This window comes from Microcebus murinus, chromosome 18, assembly GCF_040939455.1.
Source record: "Microcebus murinus isolate Inina chromosome 18, M.murinus_Inina_mat1.0, whole genome shotgun sequence".
Classification (NCBI taxonomy): Eukaryota; Metazoa; Chordata; class Mammalia; order Primates; family Cheirogaleidae; genus Microcebus; species Microcebus murinus.
This window is the reverse complement of record NC_134121.1, coordinates 7,146,994-7,170,275: the sequence shown is the minus strand read 5'-3', so window position 1 is coordinate 7,170,275 and position 23,282 is coordinate 7,146,994. Positions and strand designations below refer to the sequence as shown.

At 44.5% G+C, this 23,282-nt stretch overlaps 1 protein-coding gene across 1 annotated transcript in view; it reads left to right on the top strand.

The window, feature by feature from the left end:
* Positions 1–1,017: 1,017 nt before the first annotated feature.
* TRIM16 (tripartite motif containing 16) overlaps positions 1,018–23,282 on the top strand; it is a 44,614-nt gene continuing 22,349 nt past the window's right edge. The window contains exons 1-4 of the mRNA XM_012747890.3: positions 1,018–1,356; positions 2,125–2,251; positions 2,339–2,436; positions 4,276–4,365. Coding sequence (XP_012603344.2) covers positions 2,434–2,436; positions 4,276–4,365 — 93 coding nt within the window. The 5' untranslated portion in view covers positions 1,018–1,356; positions 2,125–2,251; positions 2,339–2,433. The remainder of the gene's footprint in view (positions 1,357–2,124; positions 2,252–2,338; positions 2,437–4,275; positions 4,366–23,282) is intronic.

Sequence of the window (23,282 nt, the reverse complement as noted above, 5' to 3'; positions counted from 1 at the left end):
CTTTGTGGATGTCTATCACATTCTGGCCAAAATAGTTCTTGGAAAGACCAGATCCAGAGTGCAGGTGTGAAGATTGGATAGGCTGAATTTAGGTGGAGATCTCAGCTGTGCGATTGGGGGTGGAGGTGGTGGCTGGGGCTGTCCTAAAAGTTGGAGTGTGCACCCTCTCAACACCTCCTGATTCCGGAAGTGACAAAGGAGAGAGCAACAACTCAGCTGTCTTTGTCCTTGTCCCAGCAGAACTGAGTAGGATTAAATCCCGATGGGCCTCTCATGGAGAGTGGGGTGCAGAATATACCCCCAAAAGGCTGAATTAACGGAACTCGGATAAATATAAAATCAATGACCAAGGAATTTGGAGGAATGATGCATATGAACGTGGCTAGGAAACATGAAATAACAAATAAGAAAAAGAGGGCACTTTTCTGGGCAGAGACATATAAACACTGTGGGCCTAAGATGGCCCAGGAAGGGCCCCACCTCTCTTGTGAATCAGAACACAGCACTGTAGTAACAGGAACCCAAACGGCGGTCAAAGGACGGCGTGCTCTGCGGTAAGGGAGCCCGTGAACGGGCCTGCCCTTGTGTGCGACGGCAGCCGGAATGGGAGAGCCGGGGGCACCGGCCAGGATGCCGGGAAAGACTCAGAGCCTCAGGCCGGGACTGCTGCGTCCCGCGCTCTGAAGCAGAGCTGCAGCCCCGCTCATTCTGCGGAGAGCGACAAAGGGGACAAGCCCACTGGACCGGACCTCTTCTCCCCCTAAAAAAGTCCGTGATGGTTTATTAAACGCTCCCAATAGCTCCCGTCCGCTTTCCCCGGAGAGGCCAACGTTAACGCTGCTTTTCAGGGCCGCGCCAGGGCTTGTCTCTGCCTGAAGAACGAGCCGGGGTCTCGGAGGGCGGGGCAGGGTCTCAGCTCCAGACCGGCGACCCGGCTGGGCCGGACTACATTTCCCAGGAGCCTCGGCGCGCACTTCCGCTTCCGGCCCCTCTGTCGCCCCAGCTGTGCACCCGGCGAATCTGTCTTCGCGGTTGCGCGCGGAGACCCTCCTAGTGTCTGGACCCGGGAGGCGCAGATGCTGGGCAGGGTGTGTGTCCAGCGGGGCGTTGCCAGATTTGGGGCCCGGCCGCGCTCCTCTGAGTCTCTCCCCAGGCCCACTGATCCGACCATATTCTTTCTGCTGGCGCTGGAGCGGTGTCCGTCTGGGCTCGGCCACCTTGACCCGCCCCTTCTGCCCCAGGAGCGTTCCGTGTGCCTGACAGTGGGGTGCGAGTGTGTTAATATCTGAGACACCTCCGGGTCCCTTGCTCGGAACAGGCTGACAGCCCACGTAGCCTGAAGCGCTTGGCTGGAAGGTGAGGCACGTAGCGCCCCAGACTCCAGGTCAGAGACCAACGCATCCGTGTGTCCCTGCAGCCTACACTGTGGTGGAACCGTGTTACAGACTGACAGTGTTAACGAGGGAGGGGATGGGTGTACGAGATCCGTTTTTCTACATTTCAAGAACAAGCGGTATTGCTCTATGGTGTTACTACTGTAGGCAAGCTACTGCACTCTAAGCTTTGTGTTGCTTATCTGTGAAATGTTTATTGTACCTACTTTTAAGTTGTGGTTGCGAAGATTAAATGGAATTTTGACATGAGACAGTTGACACAGAGCCAGGCACCAAGGGCTCAATCAGTAGTAGAGATTATTACTAACAGGCGTCTATCTCCTCATTTGTACATAAAAAGAAACTGAAAACCAAGAAGGAAAAGTAACTTGTTCTAGGTCACCCAGCCAACTGACACATAGCAGAAATTAGAATCGAGGTGCTGTCACTCCCAGTAGGGCACTTCTCACCATGTCCTGCACGTGTGTATTCATCAGGCATGTTGGTAACAGTGACTTTATGTTGTTTGTAATTATCTGTGTTTCTAGGTGTCTGACTCTGCAGGGCCCTGGGCTAAAGCTATTGAGGCTTGCCTGTGTTTAGGACTTCCTGGAGACTGAGTGCAGAAGTTCTTGACTTTAGCCTTAGCTCAACTGCTTTAGACTATCTAATTGTGTTATGAGTAGGGTCTCAGAGAATGAAAAGAGAAATACAATGAAAAAGAAAAATTGAATCCAGAATCTCTTGCCAGAGTTTCTGAGAGAATGCTGGCAATTCCCAGGAAGAAACGTGGAGGACTTGGGAAAGGTTGCTACACCCAAATGATGGTGCAAAAGCTGTGATTAAGGAGGATTAGACCCACAAACTCCACAACAGAGGTACGGAATACAAGTGAGAGAGGGTTCTGCCATTAGCTGGGTGCCTATAGTGTGTACATATAACCTCATTTTAGTTTTTCTTTGCAGCAACCTTATAAAATGTGTGTGGGCAACACTGAGACCTTGGGCAAGTTAACAGTTTCCTCATCTGTAAATAGTGATTTACGGAAAGCACCTGGTACATGGTGAGTGTGTGAAGAATGATAGTAATTTTACTAATATTCCCTTTTTATTTGAAGATTTGGGAAAATGAGATATATTACCTCTGTAATCTTTCCATTATAACAGCTGCCTCTCTGAAGGATGAGAGGGGCAAGTCAGAGTCCTTGGAAGGAGATAAGGAAATGAGGGTGGAGATGCTGATGATTTGATTTGATTTGGCATTATAGAACATGGGAGCGCCCTAGTCCCTTGAACCTTCTGTGAGTCCAAGTGTAGATCTGGGGCCTGCATCTGCAGGGTCCATGGACCTGCTGCCTAGGGTAGAAGAATTAAAAAGTGCTCTTTCTTAAGGAGCTACAAAGGGATGACCCAGATCAGAAGGGACTTCTGTAATCTATCTCTGGTCTTTTTGTCTTTCCCATAACATCCTGCCCTCAACCCCTCTGATTATCTGGAGGCCCTGGAACTTATGAGTTCCTATCTCTACCTTACCCCCATGGACAGTCAGTGTCCAGCACAGGAAGGCGGCAGACATCTTCTAGGGAAGTGGGGCTTTGGGAGTATGATCAAACATACTGATTATACCTTGTTTTCTTCCCATAAAACAACATATAGAAAGAAAACACCATAAAGTCTTGTTAATGTTGATATGTAGAAGGTAACGAGAATAATAATTAACTCATAATTAAATGACCTTTTCTGAGTGCTTATTCTGTACCAGATACTGGTTTGGGCCCTATATTTGCATTAATGCACAATGCAGCGAGGTTGATACCATTATTATTTTTTAAAATGAGGAAACTGAAGCCCTGAAGAAATTTGGCTATGGTCATACAGAACCGACATTTAAGGCAGGCAGGCAGACCCCAGGGCCAACGTTCTAGTGAGAAAGGATTGCAGGAGGCATGGACTTTAAAAAAATTGTGAAATCCTATACAGTTTATAATGACGGAAGGCTAGAAATACTTCTTTCCCAAACAAATCCACAACTTTTAAGTATTGCTTTTTTGGAGATTGGGGAGGGACAATTAAAGAAATAATAAACTGTAACATATTAGAAAAATACAAAATTATATATAAAATAACATAAATAGCATGCAACCCTATGACCCAGAAGTAACCTCAAAGAAATGCTCAGAGTTAATATGATCAGCAGTTTTCTCCCTATGGCAAAAATCAAAATGGGTAAGTAAATCATAAGCAGAAGTTTGCTTGCTGGGCATGGACTCGGACAAAGGGAGTGAAGTGGATTGTTCAATAATTCATTCACAATACTTTGGGTCTGCTGTGCCGGGTGCTTAGGATGCAAAGGTGAATGAGATGACACCCTGCAATTTAGTGGATTGTGTGTGGTGGAACAGACCTACGATGGCCACAGACTTACTGTGGGCCTGTAGTACTTACGATGGGGTGGCTGAAGGTCTCTGTGACTGTGAGTGCTGGGATGGGCACTGCTGCCTTTTGCCTCTGTGACTCCTTTTTCTTGTTCTATAAAGTTGGATAGTTTCTCCATTTGTGAATAAAGGAGTTGAGGTTAGAGGTCTTTAAACTCCTCTCCAGCCCGAACATCAAGTGTTTTTTTTCTTTCTTTTGGTCACAGGGAACCTCGTTCTCAGAGCAACAGCTCATGTAGATCCTGAACCCAGTTAATGGTCATACTTTCCCTGATTAAGTTTACATTTGTTCTGTCCTCTGGGTTTATCCTTGAAGCCTCGTTACTTAGATGTCTACAAAATCCTTCAAACCAACCATATGACAGCTAAGGTCAAGGGCACATTTTTATCATAAGTGGTTGTTTCTAATCTAATAGATCTGAGATACATAAAGACAAACTGGATTCCTTTATATCGATTTCCTTCCAGCTCTGCCATCTAGGGACTCAGCCCTTTCCCAAAAGGGGTGTCTTGAGGAAGGAAAACATGGCTGCTCTTTGCCAGATAACAAAGTCCCAGGTGAGTTGGGGATTTTTCTCTCTTCCTTGGAATCTCATTTTAATTGCTGAAGCAAATAGATTTCTTTCTCTTAGCATGAAACTTGTCAGCCCCAATAGCAGCAGCAGTTTGAAAAGATAGGATCAAGTGTGTGGGATGGACTACCAGATGGTGTGTGGGTGCTCCTCTGTTGTATGAAAGTAGCACTATGGCAGCCTCTCCCATTGACACTGTGGAAAAGGGAAGGGGAAGATGAGCCTCTTTAGCAGATAATTGGGAGGATGACTCCCAGAACACAGTAGGGTGAGAATCAAGCTTCTGGTTGTTTGCTTGAGACATTTGGTGTAGACATGCCAAGGCACAAGACACATTTCTTGCTTCCATCTGCTTGGAGTCTCTTGGGGAGAAAATCTATGTGGCAAAAGTCAGCAGATTTGTTGAGGGCCTACTCAGTAATAAAGTGCTGTGGGTAAAATGCTGTATGAATTTCGAGGAACATGAGCAAGTGTGTCTGGCTGAGAAAGGCTTAGGAAGGCTTTATTCATTCAACCAGGATTTTAAAATCTTTTTAAGCAACTCTCAAGCTAATGAAGACAGTGAAATTTGAAGTGGGTCCTGAAACATGAGTAGATTTTTAGAACTTTGAACCTCAGAATATCTCAAAGCTATGAAAAGAATTCTGTGTGAGTGCACCCATGAGTTAGAGATCATTCATTCCAACTTACATTAGCAAATTATCTAATAAATAGCTGGGCATGGTGCCTTGAACCTGTAGTCCCAGCTACTTGGGAGGCTGAGGCAGAAGGATTGCTTGAGGCCGGGAGTTGGAGACCAGCCTGGGCAACATAACAAGACACCCTCACCCCAATCTCTAAAAAAAATAATTTTTTTTTAAGAAAAAGGAGAGTAAAAAAACCCCATACTTTGCACTGACAAGACTGTCATGTCATTCTCTTAGATCAGTGATTCTCAATCAGTGGTGATTTCACAGCCCCACTCCCCATCCCCTACCCCCAGGGAACAATTGCCAGTGTCTGGAGACACTTGATTGTCACAACTTAGGGAGAGGGCGCTACTGGCATCAAGAGGATAGAGGCAAGAAATATTGCTAAACATCCTACAATGCACGGGACAGCCTGTGGATTGTCTACCCAAAATGGCAATAGCACTGAGGTCAGGGAAACGCTTAGATAAGCAATTTAGAATAGCAGCATGCCACCACGAGGGGGCAGTATAGCCTTCTTCTGAGAAGCTCAGATACTGTAGTTCACCAAGAGCAGTTGATTGTGGTAGTTAATCACTCTATTCTCTTTTAAAAACACACTCTTAAATGTTTTTACATTACAGAAGTGAAATATTCCTTGTGACAGATTCAAATAAAATACTGTGGAAATGTATAAAGTCAAAAAAAGAGAAAGTTCCTGTTTCCCGCCTTCAAATCCTACTCTTTAAAACTGTTTGACATATTATCTGTTCACATTCTTTTCTTGTGTATGTGTGTATGTGAATATGTGCATAACTAATAATGTACTGTTTCTTTTTTTCAACTCACATTTAACTTGAAACATTATACTGTAGACATCTTTTAAAGTACAATAATTTAGAGCTACCTCAATTTTTAAAGGGATGCATAATGTTCTGATATATGGAATACTATAATTTTTATATATTCATATTAATGGGCATTTGGGTTCCTTCCAATCTTTTGCTGATACAAGCAATTCTGTGGTCATGCTGCTATTTCTGTAGGATACATTCTTGGAAATGTGAGAGCTGGGTCAGAGTGTAGGTACATTTGAAATATTGATGAACTGGCTGTCCTAGTTTATACTCTAACAGTACAGGAGAGTGCTTTTCCCCTGTGCTCTTCCCAAATTAGATACTGTCAATCTTTTTTTAAGATATGTTTTGTTATATTTCCTTCTTAATGATGATGAATATCTTTTCATATGTTTATCTTTTCCTATGTTTATCAATCATTTATACGTCTTCCATGAATTGTTTAATTTCCTTTTCCCATTTTTATATTAGGTTGCTTTCTTTTTATCAATTTGGAAGTAGCTTTTTATACATTTTGCTTATTAGTGCTTTGACTGAAGTTTCTTTCTGAATATAGAGTGAGTTGAGGATAGCTAGCCAATTGAATTGTCCTTATTGAATAATTCCTCACTTCCTCATTGAATTGAAATGCAGGAATATGCGGGTCTACCTTTGGACTCTTTTCTGTCTAATCCTGTGCTGGTTTCACAGGGTTTTATTTATTGTAGCTTTGTAGCTGGTTGGTGAAGAAGGATGGGAAGAATGTTAGGCAGTGTACTGTCATGTGCAAAAGCCTAGGAGAAGACATGCAAGGGATCGAAAGACAGCCAAGGCTAAAGAAGGCACGAGGGCACGAGGAGAAAGGGGTTGACATTGGAGTGCAGGTGGGGCTCAAATCGTGCAAGACCCTGTGGGCCATTTACAACTTGGATCTTTATCCTTAGATTCCTGGAAGGATTTTAACCAGAGAAGTTATAGTAAGCCAAGGTTAATTTATTATTGAAGAAAGGAAAATGTTTTTATAGATTGAGTATAGCCTAAGTGTCTATAGTAGTGTGCAGTGACATTCTAGGCCTTCACCTTCACTCACCACTACTGACTCACCCAGAGCAACTTCCCGTCCTGCAAACTCCAGTAGTCATGGTAAGTATCCCATATGGGTGTGCCATTTTTTGTCTTTTATACTGTATTTTTTACTGTGCCTTTTCTATGTTTAGATATTTTTAGAGACACAACACAATTACTTAACACTGTGTTACAGTTGCCTGCAGTATGTAGTACAGTAACATGCCATGTACCGGTTTATAGCCCAGGAGCAATAGGCTATACCGTATAGTCTAGGTGTGTAGTAAGCTATATCATCTAGTTTCTTATAAGTATACTCTATGATGTTCACACACAATGATGAAATCGCTTAATAATCCATTTCTCAGAATGTATCTCCATTGTTAAGTGACTGTAAAAGGAAGCAGGGCTCCTTGGGGAAACAGCTGATTCTAGAATTGGGATAGAAAATATATAAGATGAACATGGAATATCTTATAGGTCTAAAAAAAAAAATACCACAAAACAAAACAAAAACATAGCAATGGGGGATATCAAAGGGACACAGGAGCCAATGGAAAGAGTCCCCAGTGGTCAAAGTTGGCACAATTTGAGCAAAAAATATTAAGTAGTATTGTATTATAACTCAATATATAAAATATTCATGAGTCTATCCTCATATGCGTAAGTGACTGAGTAAATAAATAAATTGGGGAGAATAGACAAATCTCCCATACAGAAGAATTCCAAGTAATTTCTGTGGAGCATAACTCCACACTCCTTAAGTGTGGACTGCCCATAATGACCTCCTTCCAAAGAGCACAGGATGAAAAAGGGGAAAAAGTGTAACTTTACCATGGAGAAACCTGACAGTACCACAGCCAGGTGATCAAGGCCAACATGGACAGTGACAGGTCACATTTGTGCCCTTGATACGATATGATGAGAATGGCTCTTTACCTCTGTGGTTTTCCTCCCCATACCCCCTAACCCTGGTGTAATCATGAAAAAATCATTAGATAATTCTCAAGAGACATTATATACAATTCCTGACCAGAACTTCTTAAAACTGTAAAGGTCATCAAAACCCAGGAAAGCCTAAGAAACCATCATGATCTAGAGGTACCTAAAGAGACATGACAACTAAATATGATGTATCCTGAGTGGGACCCTGGAACAGAAAAAAGGATACTTGGTAAAAACTAAGGAAATCTGAATAAGAATGGACTTTTGTTAATAATATATCAATATTGGTTCATTAATTGTGATACATTATCATAATAACCTAAGCTGTTAACAGTAGGGGAAGTTGGGTGTGGAGTATATGAGAACTCTGTAAAAAAGAAAAGTTTGATCTGCCATGGTAGAAAAATTTATTCTTTCCATAGAAATTAGAGAATTCTTATGCGAAGAAGCACTCAAAGAGAAGTCAGCCAAAAAATATAGGAAGAAGAAAGTGTCATAGATGTGTATCAAGAAGTTAATTAATAAAAATATTCTTTCTGGAAAAATATCTACTTTTGCTTGCATCTTATACAATTACACATATACATTTTTGCTAGAAAACCAACAGAAGTCCCATTTTGTCAGCTAGAAAGTATTATAAAGTTATGTACTCAAGGGTTGAGTTATAAAATTAATAATTTTTACTGTTTCATCAAGTATACCCTTAAGTGAAACTGGCCTTTTTTTGGCTTGATTTTGGTCTGTGAGTGTGTGGAGGGAAAAGTACAATGACTGCGAGTACAGTCTGATGCCACTGCTTTGATTTGTGCTGGGCCTCAGCAGTTTTACCCACTATTGCTTCTGCATCATCTTTGCAAATGACAAAATGGTGATGAAGGCAAAGAACACCCTAGTGTCATCATGAAAATAGTTCTGACCTCACATACACCTGAAAGGGTCTCAGCGAAGCCTCAGGGATCCACGGGCCACACTTTTGGAACCACTGGGCTAACAGCCGGCATCCAGAGTTTGTGGAAGATGCTTTATGCTTGCCATGCTTACCCATTAGTAAATCTATTGGTCTTGCCCTCCTCTCAAGGCAGAGATTGTTAGACTGGATAAAAAATAAGCCTCTCTTACAGGATGCCTACAAAAGATGCATTTTAATTATCAAGACCCAGGTAGGCCAATAAAAGGATGGAAAAAAGATAGTACCAAACAGCCCCGATCTGGAACCAAACCAAATGCTCATCAACAGGCAAATGGACAAACACACCGAGGTGTCGTTACAGGATGGAGGGCTACTCAGCGATGAAAGTGAACAGGCTGCTGGTACACACTATAACATGATGAATCTCAGGGATGTTTTGTTGAATGAAATAAGCCAGACACAAAGAATACCTACTATATGTTTCCATTTACATGAAATTCTAGAATGAGCAAAACTAATCTATAGTGATAAAAAATCAGATCCTCACTTGAGCTCAGGAGTTCGAGGCTGCAGTGAGCCACTGCACTCCAGCTTGAGTGACAGAGAAAGACCCTGCGTGTTTAAAAAAAAAAGCAGGTCCTCAGTTGCCTAGGATGAGGGGTGGCAGCAAAGACATCAAGTATAGGACAGGAGGGAGCTTCCTACGGTGCTGGAAATATTCTGTCTTGATTGAGTGGTGCTTACATGAATGGATACCTTTGTCAAAACTCACGGATACTTAAAATGTATGAATTTTATTGCATGTAAATTATACCTCAGTAAAGCTGGCTTTTAAAAAAGCTTTCTCTGCATGCCACATGGAGAATGGACTGAGGAAGCTATGAGTAGAAGCAGGAATTTCAGTTTGGAGCCTGTTGCCATAATCCAGGTGAGAGACAGTGATGGCTGGGGCTGTAGTAATGGCGGTGGAAATACACAGGGTGAAGCTTTTGGAGATACGTGGTGTGCAAAATGGTGAAGGGGTGGTGATGGGTTATGCGGGGAGGGTGGGCTATGGAAGCTCCCGGGTTTCTGGTTTGCACATCTGGTTGGGTGCTGGCAGCAATCTCCGAGAAAAAAAAAAAAAAAAAAAAACAAGAGAAAGGTCAGGTTTATTGTGGTGGGATCTGGAAAGGTCTTAGGTTTAATTCTGGATGTGTTGGGTTGGAGGTGCCTGTGAGAAAGTCAAGTTTTTATATTTAGAAAGTAGTTGGATAGACAGTAGTTGGATAGACAGTAGTTGGATAGACAGTAGCTGGATAGACAGTAGCTGGATAGACAGTAGCTGGATAGACAGTAGCTGGATAGACAGTAGCTGGATAGACAGTAGTTGGATAGACAGTAGTTGGATATACAGTTGGAAAGTCTAGGCTGGAGGCATCAACTTGTGAGTCATACCCAGACGTAACTGACGATGCAAGAATGGATGCTCTCATCCGAGGAGAGAGAATAGGCTGGGAAGAAGGAGTGGTCTTGGGCTGAGCTTCAGAGAGCTTCTCACCTTGAACATCCAGGCAGAGGAAGAGGGGCAGGAAATCAGGATGAAAAGTCCTGGCCACAGAGATGTGGGTGGCCAGGAGAATGCGTTATCTCGTGAATGTCACCCACTAAGTATCTAGTTTCCCAATACATTATCTTGTTTTAAAACTTAGAATCTCACAATAACCCCAAGAATTAGACAAAGCAGGTTGTACTCCAAGTTTACAGGAGAAGAAACTCGAGTCTCAGAAGGCAAGGGACTTCTAGAAAGTGGCTGGTTGCCCAGCTGGGCTGGGCTGGGATGCAAACCCATGCCTTCTGCCGCCTCCATCCCAGGTGGCTGTCGGGAAGGCAGTCAGTGACCCACCACAGGAGCGGTGGCAACAAACAGGGCTTTTTTAAGTTACTATTCTCTGATTATGTAAATTATGAGTTGTTATTTTTAAAATTGGAAAATATGGGAAAGCACACAAAAGGAAATGCCTGCAATAATTTCTTGCAGAGAAACCTAACATTGCCATTTTTATTATCTCTTCCTGCCATATACATGTATGCTCTCATAACACTTAAACTGTTCTTTCTGACATAGTTGGACTCATAGCACATAATTCATTTTAAAACCTGTTTTTAAATACTTAATATATTGTGATCCTTTCCTCATGCCATTAAATAATGAAAAACTGGTTTTGAATGAGTTTTATAGCAGCAGCTTAGAAAAGCAAATAAAATAACTTGCCAGAAGCAAACAAGTCATGTTGAGCAGGTGATTTATATTGCCACCCAACTTCCTGTGCCTTTTAACATACTCTGTAATGAAGCCAACACCTATACAGTCACTTTTTGGAATGGATGATTTAGCAGAACTAAGGTCTCTAGCACACAGATTTGTAACCCCTGCCATGCTGATGCAACCTCTGCAGGCATGGGTGGTATGTCTTCCTCGGGTTTACCTCCTAGGCATATGTTTCTGGTCTATGGGGACAGAATGAACACACTCTTCCCCAGGGCCCCAAGATGAAGCCACATCTTGATGTAGTCTGCTGGTGCTGAGATGCTAGACTTACAGGTTCTGGTAGGGAAATAGCAAGTGGGTCTGAACAGAACCGGGAGGGTGCGGTCAGAGGTCATAGTGGACCCTCCTGCCGCTCTATCTGGATCATTTCAGTATTTTGCCCACCTGTCTTGTTGCTCATATTTAGTATTGATCCTCCAACTCTCATATTTATTGTCTTTTGGGGCTTTATGAATTCGTCAACCAGCTGTGGCCAAACCCAATACTGAACGTACTTTTTGGCTTAATCCAAGGCTAGGCTCCCCGAGGCTACGCCCAACCCTGGGATGTGCTCCTCCTTGAGCTTCCCTGTGCCCACTTCTCTGCCCCAGTGGAGAGGAGGGATTGCTTGGGCTGCCTCTTTAACATTACAATGGATATCTTGGCCTTTTCCCAGTTTTTAAGTCCCAGTGTAGGAAATCCACATGTACTAGCCTTTCTGAGTTACAGCTGCCACCGCTATGGCTCCTGGAACCCACTTTGCTTACATAGATGATCTCAGAACTAGGTGTTCAGCTTGTTCTTAAACCCCATTTTAGTGGATGTGTTGCTTTGCTCTGCCTATACCCACCATGGGGGAACCCACTAGGTGTGGATTTAGTCAAATGCGGACCCCTTCTTTGTGGCCACAAGGGGGACTCACGATTCAGTACTGCAACCTGGGCTGACGACAGGGCCACCTTGGACAGGGTGGCCCCAGAGTGGGCAGGCAGAGTAAACAGGATCGGTTAGCATCCTTTCCTGACATATGTTGCATGGAGACTGGCAGGGAGAAGGGCTTCTCCCTGTTTGGATCCCAGGCTGTAGGATGTACCCAGACCTGCGCCTGGGCATCTTTCCTGGCACATGGAGAGGGCATATCGTCTGGGATGCTTCCTGCTGGAACAACGAAGACATTTATTACTCATGTGACTTGAAGCCTCAAAACAAGAAGTTTTCGAGTTAGTTTAGCAGCTTAACACTGTCATTGGAGATCTTTCCATTTCTGTGTTCCGTTAGCCTCAGCCTACGGCCTTGGCCCGCCTCGGTCCTCCGCAAGGAGGCTCTGCGGCCTGAAAGGCGGGGCGAGCCGTCACTTCGGAAAGAAAGGTGGAGTCTAAAGACACTGTGAATATAGGACGGGCAGCTGTCGTCTTCGTGGGCAGGACGTGTGTCCTGCTCTGCACTTATTCTCTGACCGCCGTAGTATCTAGCATAAAGCCTCTCATGGATGCAGAATAGATACTTAGTGAATGGCTGAAACCATCCCGAGTGGAGAGGAGACAGTCGCATGGAAATACTTTCCAAGTTATCTCTCAGGCCAGGCCTGGCTCTGGGGCGAATGGACATGCTCCAGAGGGCACTTAGGAGGTTAGGAAAGAGCTAGAATGAGGAAAGATGCTTCAGGAGAGAAGAGATGCCAGCTCCTAGGGCAATGTTGTGCCCACGCCCTCCCGTCCTGAGGAGAAGGCTCTGAGGGAGCAGGGCTGCGGGGCCGATGGGGGCCGAGGGTGGACAGCGGCTTCTCCACACCGGCCACGTCTAGAGACACTCACAAATCTGCCAGTGAGTGACCACCTCTCTCTCCTGAGAGACTGAAAGACATCTAGGATAGCCCGGTCCTATCCCAGGATCAGCCAGAGGTCCCCCTGCCCCACACACGGTCTACTGGGACCCTTCCTGGCTTTGGAGCGACAAAGCACATTTAAATTCTGACTCCGCTGTATGTCCAACGTATGGCTTTGGCCAGTTACCCAATCTCATTAAACTACTGTTTTCTCTCCTGCAAAGCCCTATCTCATGGAGGTAACATGTATCCACTGCTTAGCACGGTCCCTGCACCGAATGTGTCGTTGGCTGTGGTGGTGGCTGCAGGTTTCAGACAGATCTGCGCTCAAGCTCAGGAAGACACGTGAGAGAAAGTCACAGCTTTGTGCAGTAAATACCCTGTGACTGGGAGTCAGGCTGATGTGTTCCAAAGGCCCAATGATAGGAAAGATGGAATTTAAGAACTGCAAACTGAGGAATTCAAAATAGGGTGTGTACAATGTATGTAAATAGTAGAGAGACAGGAGAATATGAACTATGACGTTCAAAGAAGCCCCAGCAAGGTCACGGTAAGGAACCTTTTGAAAACTAGCGCCATTTCGTAGAGCCCTGTCCTGTGCCAGCACCAGCGAGGAGGTCCCCACACAGAGCCTTCTCTGGCTTTGGGGTCACAAGTGCATTTAAATTCTGACTCCATCATTTGGAGTAACATGGAAATCCCATTCTGACACCATCACGGGGAAAGAGTCTGGTTTCCCAAGTATGTCTTTTAAGAGCCAAGAAAACCTCAGCAAACTCCTCGTATATCATGGACCTAAATTTGGGGACTTCCCCATTTCTGAAGCAGTTACTGCTGATGGGCTGCAGTGACCGAGTCCGGGGTAGATAAACAGCCCATCGCGGGAGCTGCGGTGAGTCATGTTTCCCAACCTGCAGAAGAAAAGAAAAAAGCTATGTTCTTCCCTTAGGTGATTTAGAATGCAGCTTGGATTTGGGATTGAGATGTCTGGGCCCATCTGGTGCAGTCGTGAGGCACCCCACCGGGAGTCTGGCTGCCGGAGAGACTGAGGAGCCTCCCAGGGGAAAATCCTGGGCGAGGGAGTTAATATGTCAAGCTTAGTTGTGCCTCAGAAATTCAGGGTCAGAGAGGGAAAGTGGTCCTGAGTAGAGCTGACTCTGTCACTAGGGTCTGCCCTAAGCCAGCCTCCAGGGAATTAGGGGGTTTTAAGGTGAAAAAGGGCTCTGAGTGAAAAGAGAATGAGCAGTTTCAGTAGCATCAGAGGGAAACAGTGTGCCAAGCACCTGTGCTTTGGGCTTGCTCTAACAGGCCGTGTCACACCTCGTTCTGGGCACCGCCCGGACTCCAGGGCACCAAAGGCAGCCATGGAGGGAGAGGAAGGTGCCCAGGGGATGTGACAGTGCCCCCAGGGACTCCAGGAAACACTGGGAGGAGGGGTGGGCAGGTCTGAGACCCTTTCCTTGGTAAGTAGAGGAAGGAGTTGTGAAACATGAAGGTTGACTGTAAATGTGGCCCTGACATTTTCACAGTCTTCTGGGGAAATTAGGATTTTTCTTTCTCTTTCTTCCTTCCTTTACTTCCTTTGCTTCCTTCCCTCCCTTCTCCTTCTTCCCTTTCTTCCCTTCCCTTTCTTCCTTTCTTTCTTTTTTCTTTTTTTTGACACAGGGTCTCACTCTGTTGCCAGGCTGGAGTGCCATGGCGTCAGCCTAGCTCACAGCAACCTCCAACTCCTCCTGTATCCTCCTCAGGTGATCCTCCTGCCTCAGCCTCCCGAGTAGCTGGGACCACAGGGATGCACCACCACACAGGGTCTCGCTCTTGCTCAGATTGGTCTTGAAGTCCTGATCCTTCCGCCTTGGCCTCCCAGAGTGCTGGGATTACAGGCATGAGCCACTGCTCTTGGACAAATTGGAGTTTCTTAAATTTTAGAGAGGGGGATGGTGACCTTTGGCCAGCTGCTTGTCTCACAACTTGAGAGAACTCATTTGAAGGAGTCTTCAGCTCATTGAATCCTGGTGTGTTTTTGGCCATAATAGAACATTAGTATACAAATTCACTTGCATTGGTATGATGTCTTCACTTGCATTTTCTCACAAACCCCTGGTAAAGCAGTTGGAGCAGATACTGTGTCCCCATTTAAGAGCAGGAAGCTGAGATTCAGAGAAATTAAGCTACGTACCAAGGTGGCGCAGCTGAAGAGGCTGGGATTGGGACTCCAGCCTCCTGTTTATTAAGCCTGTTTGCTTCCCACTACAATGTTCTTGCAACGGCAGTGAACAAGTCACTCTTGCAGAGACGATAGCTTCTTCTGAGCATTCTTGGTGTCTTACTTGCTTCCTGAGTCCACGCGCCACGCACTGGAGGAAGGGCTGCCCCTCATCGCAGGCCCCCGTGTGTGTGTGTGTGCATGTGCGTGTGTGTGCATGTGCGTGTGTGTGTGTGCGCGTGCACGCGCATGTTGGGCTTCCTCCGCCAGACAAGCAGGGTCCAGAAGTACTGAGCCTTCTTTAACCATATGGTTTTCAACAATCAGGAGAAAACTGAAACCATTTGAGCAAGTGGACATCCTGGGGGAGGTGGATAAAGAACTGAGCTTCAGTGGCTCTTGATGGCGAGGCCGGGAATATGTTGTTCACATAGAAAGTGACCCATTCATTGTCTTCTGACCCTGGTGACCAGCAACCCCTGGGGGGAGGAGCGTGTTTTTTCCTGGAATGAAGAAGGTTTTTTCCTTCCTTTGTTCAAGGTTCTGGGTCAGTAGTCCTTACTTATTGTTAAAAACAAAACAAAAAACTCTGAGTTTCCTTATTTATAAATATTAGGAAGGCAAAGGTGGAGGGGATGATTTTCTGAGGTTTCTTCTGACTCGGAAGGTGTATACCTCACTAGTAAGAACTAGAGGGCCCTTGCCCTGAGCCTGTACCCTGCCGACCCGTGAAGGCATCTGTCTGCACGCCACCTGTGCTCCCTGCGCAGGACCTGGCTGCCCTGGCCGTTTGTCTGGCCTGCTTCTCTCAGCGCCCTGGAGGCCTCACACCCTGGCTGGCCTGGGCTGGCCTGAGATAATTCTGCCCTTTGAAGGTGAACCTGGCTCCCTGGAGTGTGCGGTATCCCAGCCAATAGCAAGGGTAGAGGTGCCCGTGTTGACCAGCTGCTGGGCAGCTGCCCAGGTTCCAGAGAGCCTGCAGTGCCCACGCACAACTGGCCCAGGGCTTCTTGAGGGCAGCCAGCCCTGCAAACCTTCTGTCCCAGGGCAAGAGAGAACATTTGTTACATATTTTAAAATTATTTTGTTTGTTCTGTGTAAGTTGTTTTGCCATTTTAGGCAAAAAACATAAAAGTAACTAGAGTTGGACTTGTATAATTGTGTGGATTTCATTATACCAACGTTCGAGTTGTTACAGGGGTTGATATGGCGATGTAACAAAGCACAGTTAAATGTGCTGACTTTGTGCCACATAAAATGCCAGGGCCTGCCGTCTGGAAGGCATTAAGAAGAATTAGAGATGTGGCCACGCTCTCGAGCTCTCCATGTCCAGGGCATCACAGGAGGTCCCCGCGTGGCCCAGCTGCTGATTCTGGCCCGTAAGCCTGCGGCCTGTGGGAAGCAGGGACCAAGGCTGCGCATGCGCACTGTGGCCACACCGCAGCGGCAGACAAAGAGGGCCCTGCAACAGCCAGGCCAGACCGTCTGTGGCGTGGGCCGGCACGACTCTGGTGCACTTCCTTAGCTGGAGGATGCCCGACACTAACGGCGCAGCTGAGGCCGATTCCCGCCGGCTTTCTTCATCCAACAGCGGGAGTCCTTCATGCTTGGTGTCAGGTGCCCAGCAAGACAGCACCCGTCCCTCCTCCTGCGGAGCGGGCGGTCTCGTCTTCCATACCCACACGCGGGTCCTCCTGTGTTCGTGAAGCGAAGGCGCGAGCAACACCCTGGGACGGCCCTCCTTCCCGGCGAGGCACCGTCATTGCCGCTCGGGGCCTGAGACCAGGAGCACTGACCCTCTGAGTCTGTAAAGCTCCGTTCTCTTCACCTTCATTTTGTTCCCTTGTTTTCCTGGCAACAATTAATTCTTCTTGTTTTAGGAGAGAAGCAGGGCTGGGGATCAGTTTGCTGATAATGATCCCAAACCTCACCCCCAGGTAAGCCAGGAAAGTTCTAGGCTGGTTTATGGAACAGTGATACAACTTCCAGCTCAGTGGTTCTTAGACTTTGGAATTTTACCAGAAAAATTGCAAAGTGAATTTGGAGGACTGACTTAGATATGACTCTTTCAGACATCTGCATTCCTACTGTCCTCACTATTATTTCATAAAAGATAAGACTTTTAATTTCAGAAAAGGGGAAAAGAAACAGTCTCAGTAAAGTATTAACATAATCCTTTACATCAATCAAATTCAGGGTAATGACAAGTTTATTATATTATTTTTATTTTTTTCAGTCTGAAGGACTGATTTTTCTTGGTTTCTGCAGTCTGATGGATAAATACTATCTGTGGTTTGTGAATCACAGCTCTGCATGACTCAGCAGATACATAAACTTAAAAAATTCAGCTAGATTTTCGAAGAGACAAACTGAAGGCTGTTTGCTTAGGAGAAAAGTGCTGGGGAGTTTCTTTAGCCAGGAACTTCTGGGGAGAGTCTTTAGGTTAAGGGAGCACTTCTTACCTGAGATTTTCTAAATTCCTGAGAGTGATGGCCTCAAACTCCTAAACCAGGAGGGGATCTGTTGGCATGTGTTGTTTATGTACCACTTTCAGAGTTTGTCAATTGTTAGAATAATTTGTCACAAACTCAACTGGCTGAAAGATTAATAAATAATTACCTACTTACCTATTGCCTACCACATATCTTGGTAGAGTCTGAGCCATCAAAATTCTGAGCAGGGAAAACTCCCTTAGTTCTGGAAAGGACTACCTTGGCCCCACCATTCCTGGTGGCAGGTTTGGCTTAGGAAAGAAGGCTATGTAGGTGAAATTACATTTGTTTCATGAAGATTAGAAAGGCATTTCATTTTATGCAAGGCTGAATGCTTGGGGTTAGGATGAAGTCAATGTTGTCCAATTAACATCTGTTAAACTTGAAGCATTTTTCCCCCCATGGGATATTCAAGCAAGTGAGTTGTAGGTATAGTCAGAGAGTAGGATTATCAATTCATATTTTATAAAAAATGAATTATGATGGGTAACATAATATATATATTTACAGGGTACATGTGATGTTTTGCTATAGGCACACAATGTGTATTAATCAAATCAGGGTAATTGGGATATCTATCACCTTAAGCATTTGTCATTTCTTTGCATTAGGAACATTCCTATTCTACTCTTTTAGTTATTTTAAAGTATGCCCTAATTTGTCAATTATAGTCACTTTGTTGTGCTATCAAATATTGTTCATTCTGTCTAATTAACTATATTTTTCCATCCTTACTTTATCTCCCCCTCCCTGCTACTCTTCCTATCCTCTGGTAACCATCATTCTACTCCCTGTCTCCATGAGATCAATTGTTTTAATAGTTAGGTTCCACATATGAATGAAACTATGCAAGGTTTATCTTCCTGTGCTTGGCTTATTTCACTTAATTTAGTGTTTTCTAGTTCTATCCATGTTGCAAATGACAGGATTTCATTCTTTTTTATGAGTATATAATATTTCATTGTGTATATGTACCACAATTTATTTATTTATTTATTTTTATTTCAGCATATTATGGGGGTACTAATGATTAGGTTACGTATGTTGCCCTTGCCCCCCTCACCCCTCTCTGCGGGGTCAGAGCTTCAAGTGTATCCATTCCCCAGATGGTGTGCGTTGCACTCATTATGTATGTATATACCCATCCCCTCCTCCCCCCTTGCATCTGCCAGACGCCTGATAAATGTTATTCCTATATGTCCACTTAGGTGTTGATCACTGAAACCAATTTGTGGTGAGTATATGTGGTGCTTATTTTTTCATACTTGGGATACTTCACTTAGTAGAATGGGTTCCAGCTCTATCCAGGAAAATACAAGAGGTGCTGTATCACCATTGTTTCTTATATCTGAATAGTACTCCATGGTATACATAAAGCACATTTTATTAATCCACTCATGTATTGATGGGCACTTGGGTTATTTCCGCATCTTTGCAATTGTGAATTGTGCTGCCATAAACATTCGAGTGCAGATATCTTTATTATAGAATGTCTTTTGTTCCTTTGGGTAGATGCCTAGTAGTGGAATTGCTGGATCAAATGGTATTTCTATTTTTAGTTCTTTGAGATATCTCCAAATTACTTTCCACAGGGGTTGTACTAATTTGCAATCCCACCAGCAGTGTAAGAGTGTTCCTATCTCTCCACATCCATGCCAGCATTTGTTATTTTGGAACTTTGTGATAAAGGCTATTCTCACTGGAGTTAGGTGATATCTTCTTGTGGTTTTGATTTGTACTTCCCTGATGATTAGAGATGTTGAACACATTTTTATATGCTTGCTGTCCATTATTCTGTCTTCTTTTGGAAAGTTTCAGTTCATGTTCTTTGCTCACTTTTTGATGGGGTTATTTGATTTTTTCTTGTTAATTTTCTTAAGTTCTATATAGATTCTTGTTATCAGCCCTTTATTGGATGTGTAGCATGCAAATATTTTCTTCCAGTTTCTAAGGATAGTTCCCTTGGCTATGCAGAAGCTTTTTAATATGATCAGGTCCCATTTATTTATTTTTGTTGCTGCTGTGATTGCTTTGGGGGTCTTCTTCATAAATGCATTGCCTAGGCCAATGTCTATAAGAGTTTTCCAAACATTTTTTTCTAGAATTCTTAAGGTTTCACGTCTTAGGTTTAAATCTGTTATCCTTCTTAAGTTGATTTTTGTGAGATGTGAGAAATGGGGATCCAGTTTCAATCTTCAGCATGTGGTTATCCAGTTTTCCTAGCAACATTTATTGAATAGAGATTCTTTTCCCTAGTGTATATTTTTGTCTGCTTGTCAATGATTAGATGACAGTATGAGGATGGTTTTATATCTAGGTTCTCAGTCTTGTTCCAAAAATCTATATCTCTCTTCTTGTGCCAGTACGATGCTGTTTTGGTTACTATAGCCTTATAGTAAAGCTTGAAGTCTGGTAGACTGATATGACATAATGAGAACTATGAAAGACTGAGAAAAGAAATTGTAGAAGATATAAATAGATGGAAAACTCTACCATGCTCATGGATTGGCAGAATCAATATTGGTAAAATGTTCATACTGTAAGGTTTTTCAGTGGTGGCGAAAAGAAAAGAGACACAGAAAGAGAAAGAGTAGGGGGCCAAACCACGTGGCTTTATTATACACTCGTGGACGAGGTTCTGGGGCCCCAAGAGCGGAGGCCCCGGAAGTCACCGCAGTTTGAAGGGACTGAGGCCTTTTGTACCCTTTGGGCGGGGCTGGGGACTTGTGGTGGGAAGAGCTGGGATTCTCTATTGTGACCTTGGATGGTCATTGAGAAATAGGAGGGGCTGGAGGTATTTGTGGAATCCAGGAGCGAATCCAGGTGGAGATCTGGGTGTGGTTCCTCTCAGTGGGGCCTGGCAGTTTGTCCTTGGCAGGTCAGGTCACTAAGCGTTTTCTTTTTCCATCTAGGGAGGGGAGGGGGCCCCAGCCACCAGCCTTACACATACTACCTAAAGTAATCTATAGAAGTAATGCAATCCCTATCAAAATACCATGATCATTCTTTACAGATCTAGAAAAAATAATTCCACACTTCATATGGACCACAGAAGACTTTGTATAGCCAAAGAAATCTTAAAGAAAAATACAGATTTGTCTTTTAATCTTCCTACTCAGGATATGAGGGATTTATACACTGCAGTTAGAGCAATAGAGTATTCTGTATTTGTATACTTATTGTTACCTGTGAGTTTCATACCTTCAGATGATTTCTTAGTGTCCATTAATGTCATTTTCTTTTGTATTGAATAATTCATCTTAGCATTTCTTGTAGGACAGGTCTGGGGTTGATGAAATCCCTCAGCTTTTGTTTGTCTGGGAAAGTCTTTATTTTTCCTTAATGCTTGAAGGATATTTTTGCAGGATATAATATTCTAGTGTTAAGGTTTTTCTCCTTTTGCACTTTGAATATGTCATGCCACTCTCTTCTGGCCTGTAAGATTTCCACTGAGAAGGCTGCTGCCAGATGTGTTGGCGGTCTTTTATATGTTATGTTTTTATTTTTGTTTTCCTTTCTCTCTCTACCTCCATTTTTTCTTTAAAAGAGTCTTGCTCTGTTGCTACAGTGCCATGGCATCAACCTAGCTCACACCAACCTCAAACTCCTGGGCTCAAGTGATCCTCCTGTCTCAGCCTCCTGAGTAGCTAGAACTACAGGTGTGTATCACACCTGGCTAATTTTTTCTTTTTCTGTTTTTAGTTGTCTGGTTAATGTCTTTCAATTTTTAGTAGAGACAGGGTCTTGCTCTTTCTGAGGCTGTCTTGAATTCCTAACTTCAAGTGATCCTCCTACCTCGGCATCCCAGAATGCTAGGATTACAGGTGTGAGCCACCACACCTGGCCTCTACCTCCTTTTTATGGCCAATAACTCTTAGATTTTCCCTTTTGATGCTATTTTCTCCATCTTGTAGCCATGCTTTATTCTTTTTTCTCTTTTCACTATGTATTTTTAAATAGCTTGTCTTCAAGCTCACTGAATGTTTCTTCTGCTGCTCAGTTCTGTTGTTGAGAGACTCTAATGCATTTTTCAGTTTGTCAATTGTCAGTTCATAATTTGGAGATTGAGATTTGTGCTGAATGCAAATACAGGTATGAGGAAGGAAACCAAGATACATGTTATGGCATGAATGAAATGAACTTTGAGGACATTATGCCAAGTGACATAAGGTAGTCACAAAAGGACAAACACTGTATGATTTCACTTATGTGAGGTACCTCAAGAAGTCAAATTTATAGAGACAGGGAGTAGAATGGTGGTTTCCAGGGGTGGAGGGAGGGGTAATGAGGAGTTATTGGTTAATGGGCACAGAGTTTCAGTTTTGCAGGATGAAAAGAGTTGTGGAGATCAGTGGTGGTGATGGTTGCCCAACAATGGGAATGTACTTAATGCCACTGAAGTGCACACTTGAAAATAGTTAAGATGGTAAATTTTATGTTATTTGTATTTTGTGTTACATGTATTTCACCACAATTAAAAATAAAAAGAAATCCCAGTGTGCCCGTAGGGTATAGATGGCAGGAAGCATTAAGATGTAGAGGTTCTGGTAATGACAACGGAGTTGGGGTGGGGGCAGGCTGGTAGAGGACAGCCAGGAGGAGCAGGGGGGTGGCACGGCAGGACAGCACGTGCATCAGAGGGGCAGGCTTTGCCGGGGGCTGGAGTGGTGGTCTGGGTGTCGTGATGGGGGGTGAGGAGGACTCCCATCCCACCTGGCTCCGAGATAAGGTGGTATGAGTAGGAACAGCACCAGTTCACAGGTGGCAGGAGAAGCAGTGTATTTAGGGGACAGCGTCTTTGAGGCAAGGAAGCAGAGCCAAGAATCCAAGGAGAGACGGAGAATATCAGGATGCCCCAGGGCCCAGCAGGAGCACAGGGTGGTGGAAGTTGTGGAGCACGTGGTTCAGCAATGAATTTGAGATCGGGAGGATCTCATGGCTTCACAGCCTCAGTCTGCTGGTGCTGAGGTGTCAGCAAGGGCGCTGAGGCTTGGCGACGTGCCAGAGTCCCTGGTAGTGGGATCAGGTGTGGGCCTAGCAATGTCCTTCTGAAGGCTCTGCTTTAAGGGTTGGCGGTGGAGGGGATTGATTTACAAGTTGTGAATTCTGTGGTCCCAGATGGTTAGAGACGGGCTCCAGAGGGCCCCCCACTCTCCATCCTATGGCCACGCCAGACATCACAGCCTGAGCGTGATGCCCTTTCCTGACACATTCAGACATGAACTGAGATTCCTTCTCCACATAATTCCCCATAGAGCCAAACCACAAACCTACTCACCAGCCTTGACTTAGGCCAACATGTTTATTTTGTGGTCAAGGAAGCTGAGGTTAAGAGAGGGCAAGTGATTGGCCCAGGCCAGGATGGGAGCAAAATTCAGATTTCCTGTTTTCCATACCACTGTGGGACATCTGCTAGCTCAGGGGTCTAATGGGGTATTGATGGAGGGCTGAGCACTGCTCACGAGCTGCCCTAAAGGGTTAGCCATAGAGAAGGATCAGGCATGGAAACAATTCACCAAAGAAGAAAGGGTGGGAGTGAGATAGTGAGGGAAAGAATGAGAGAGCAGTGAGAGGCCAGATGGAAACCCAGGCAGCCAAGCACCTCTGACTCATACTCGAGCCGTGGAAGGACCAAGCGGAGCAACTGCCTTCCCTTCCCCCTTCCC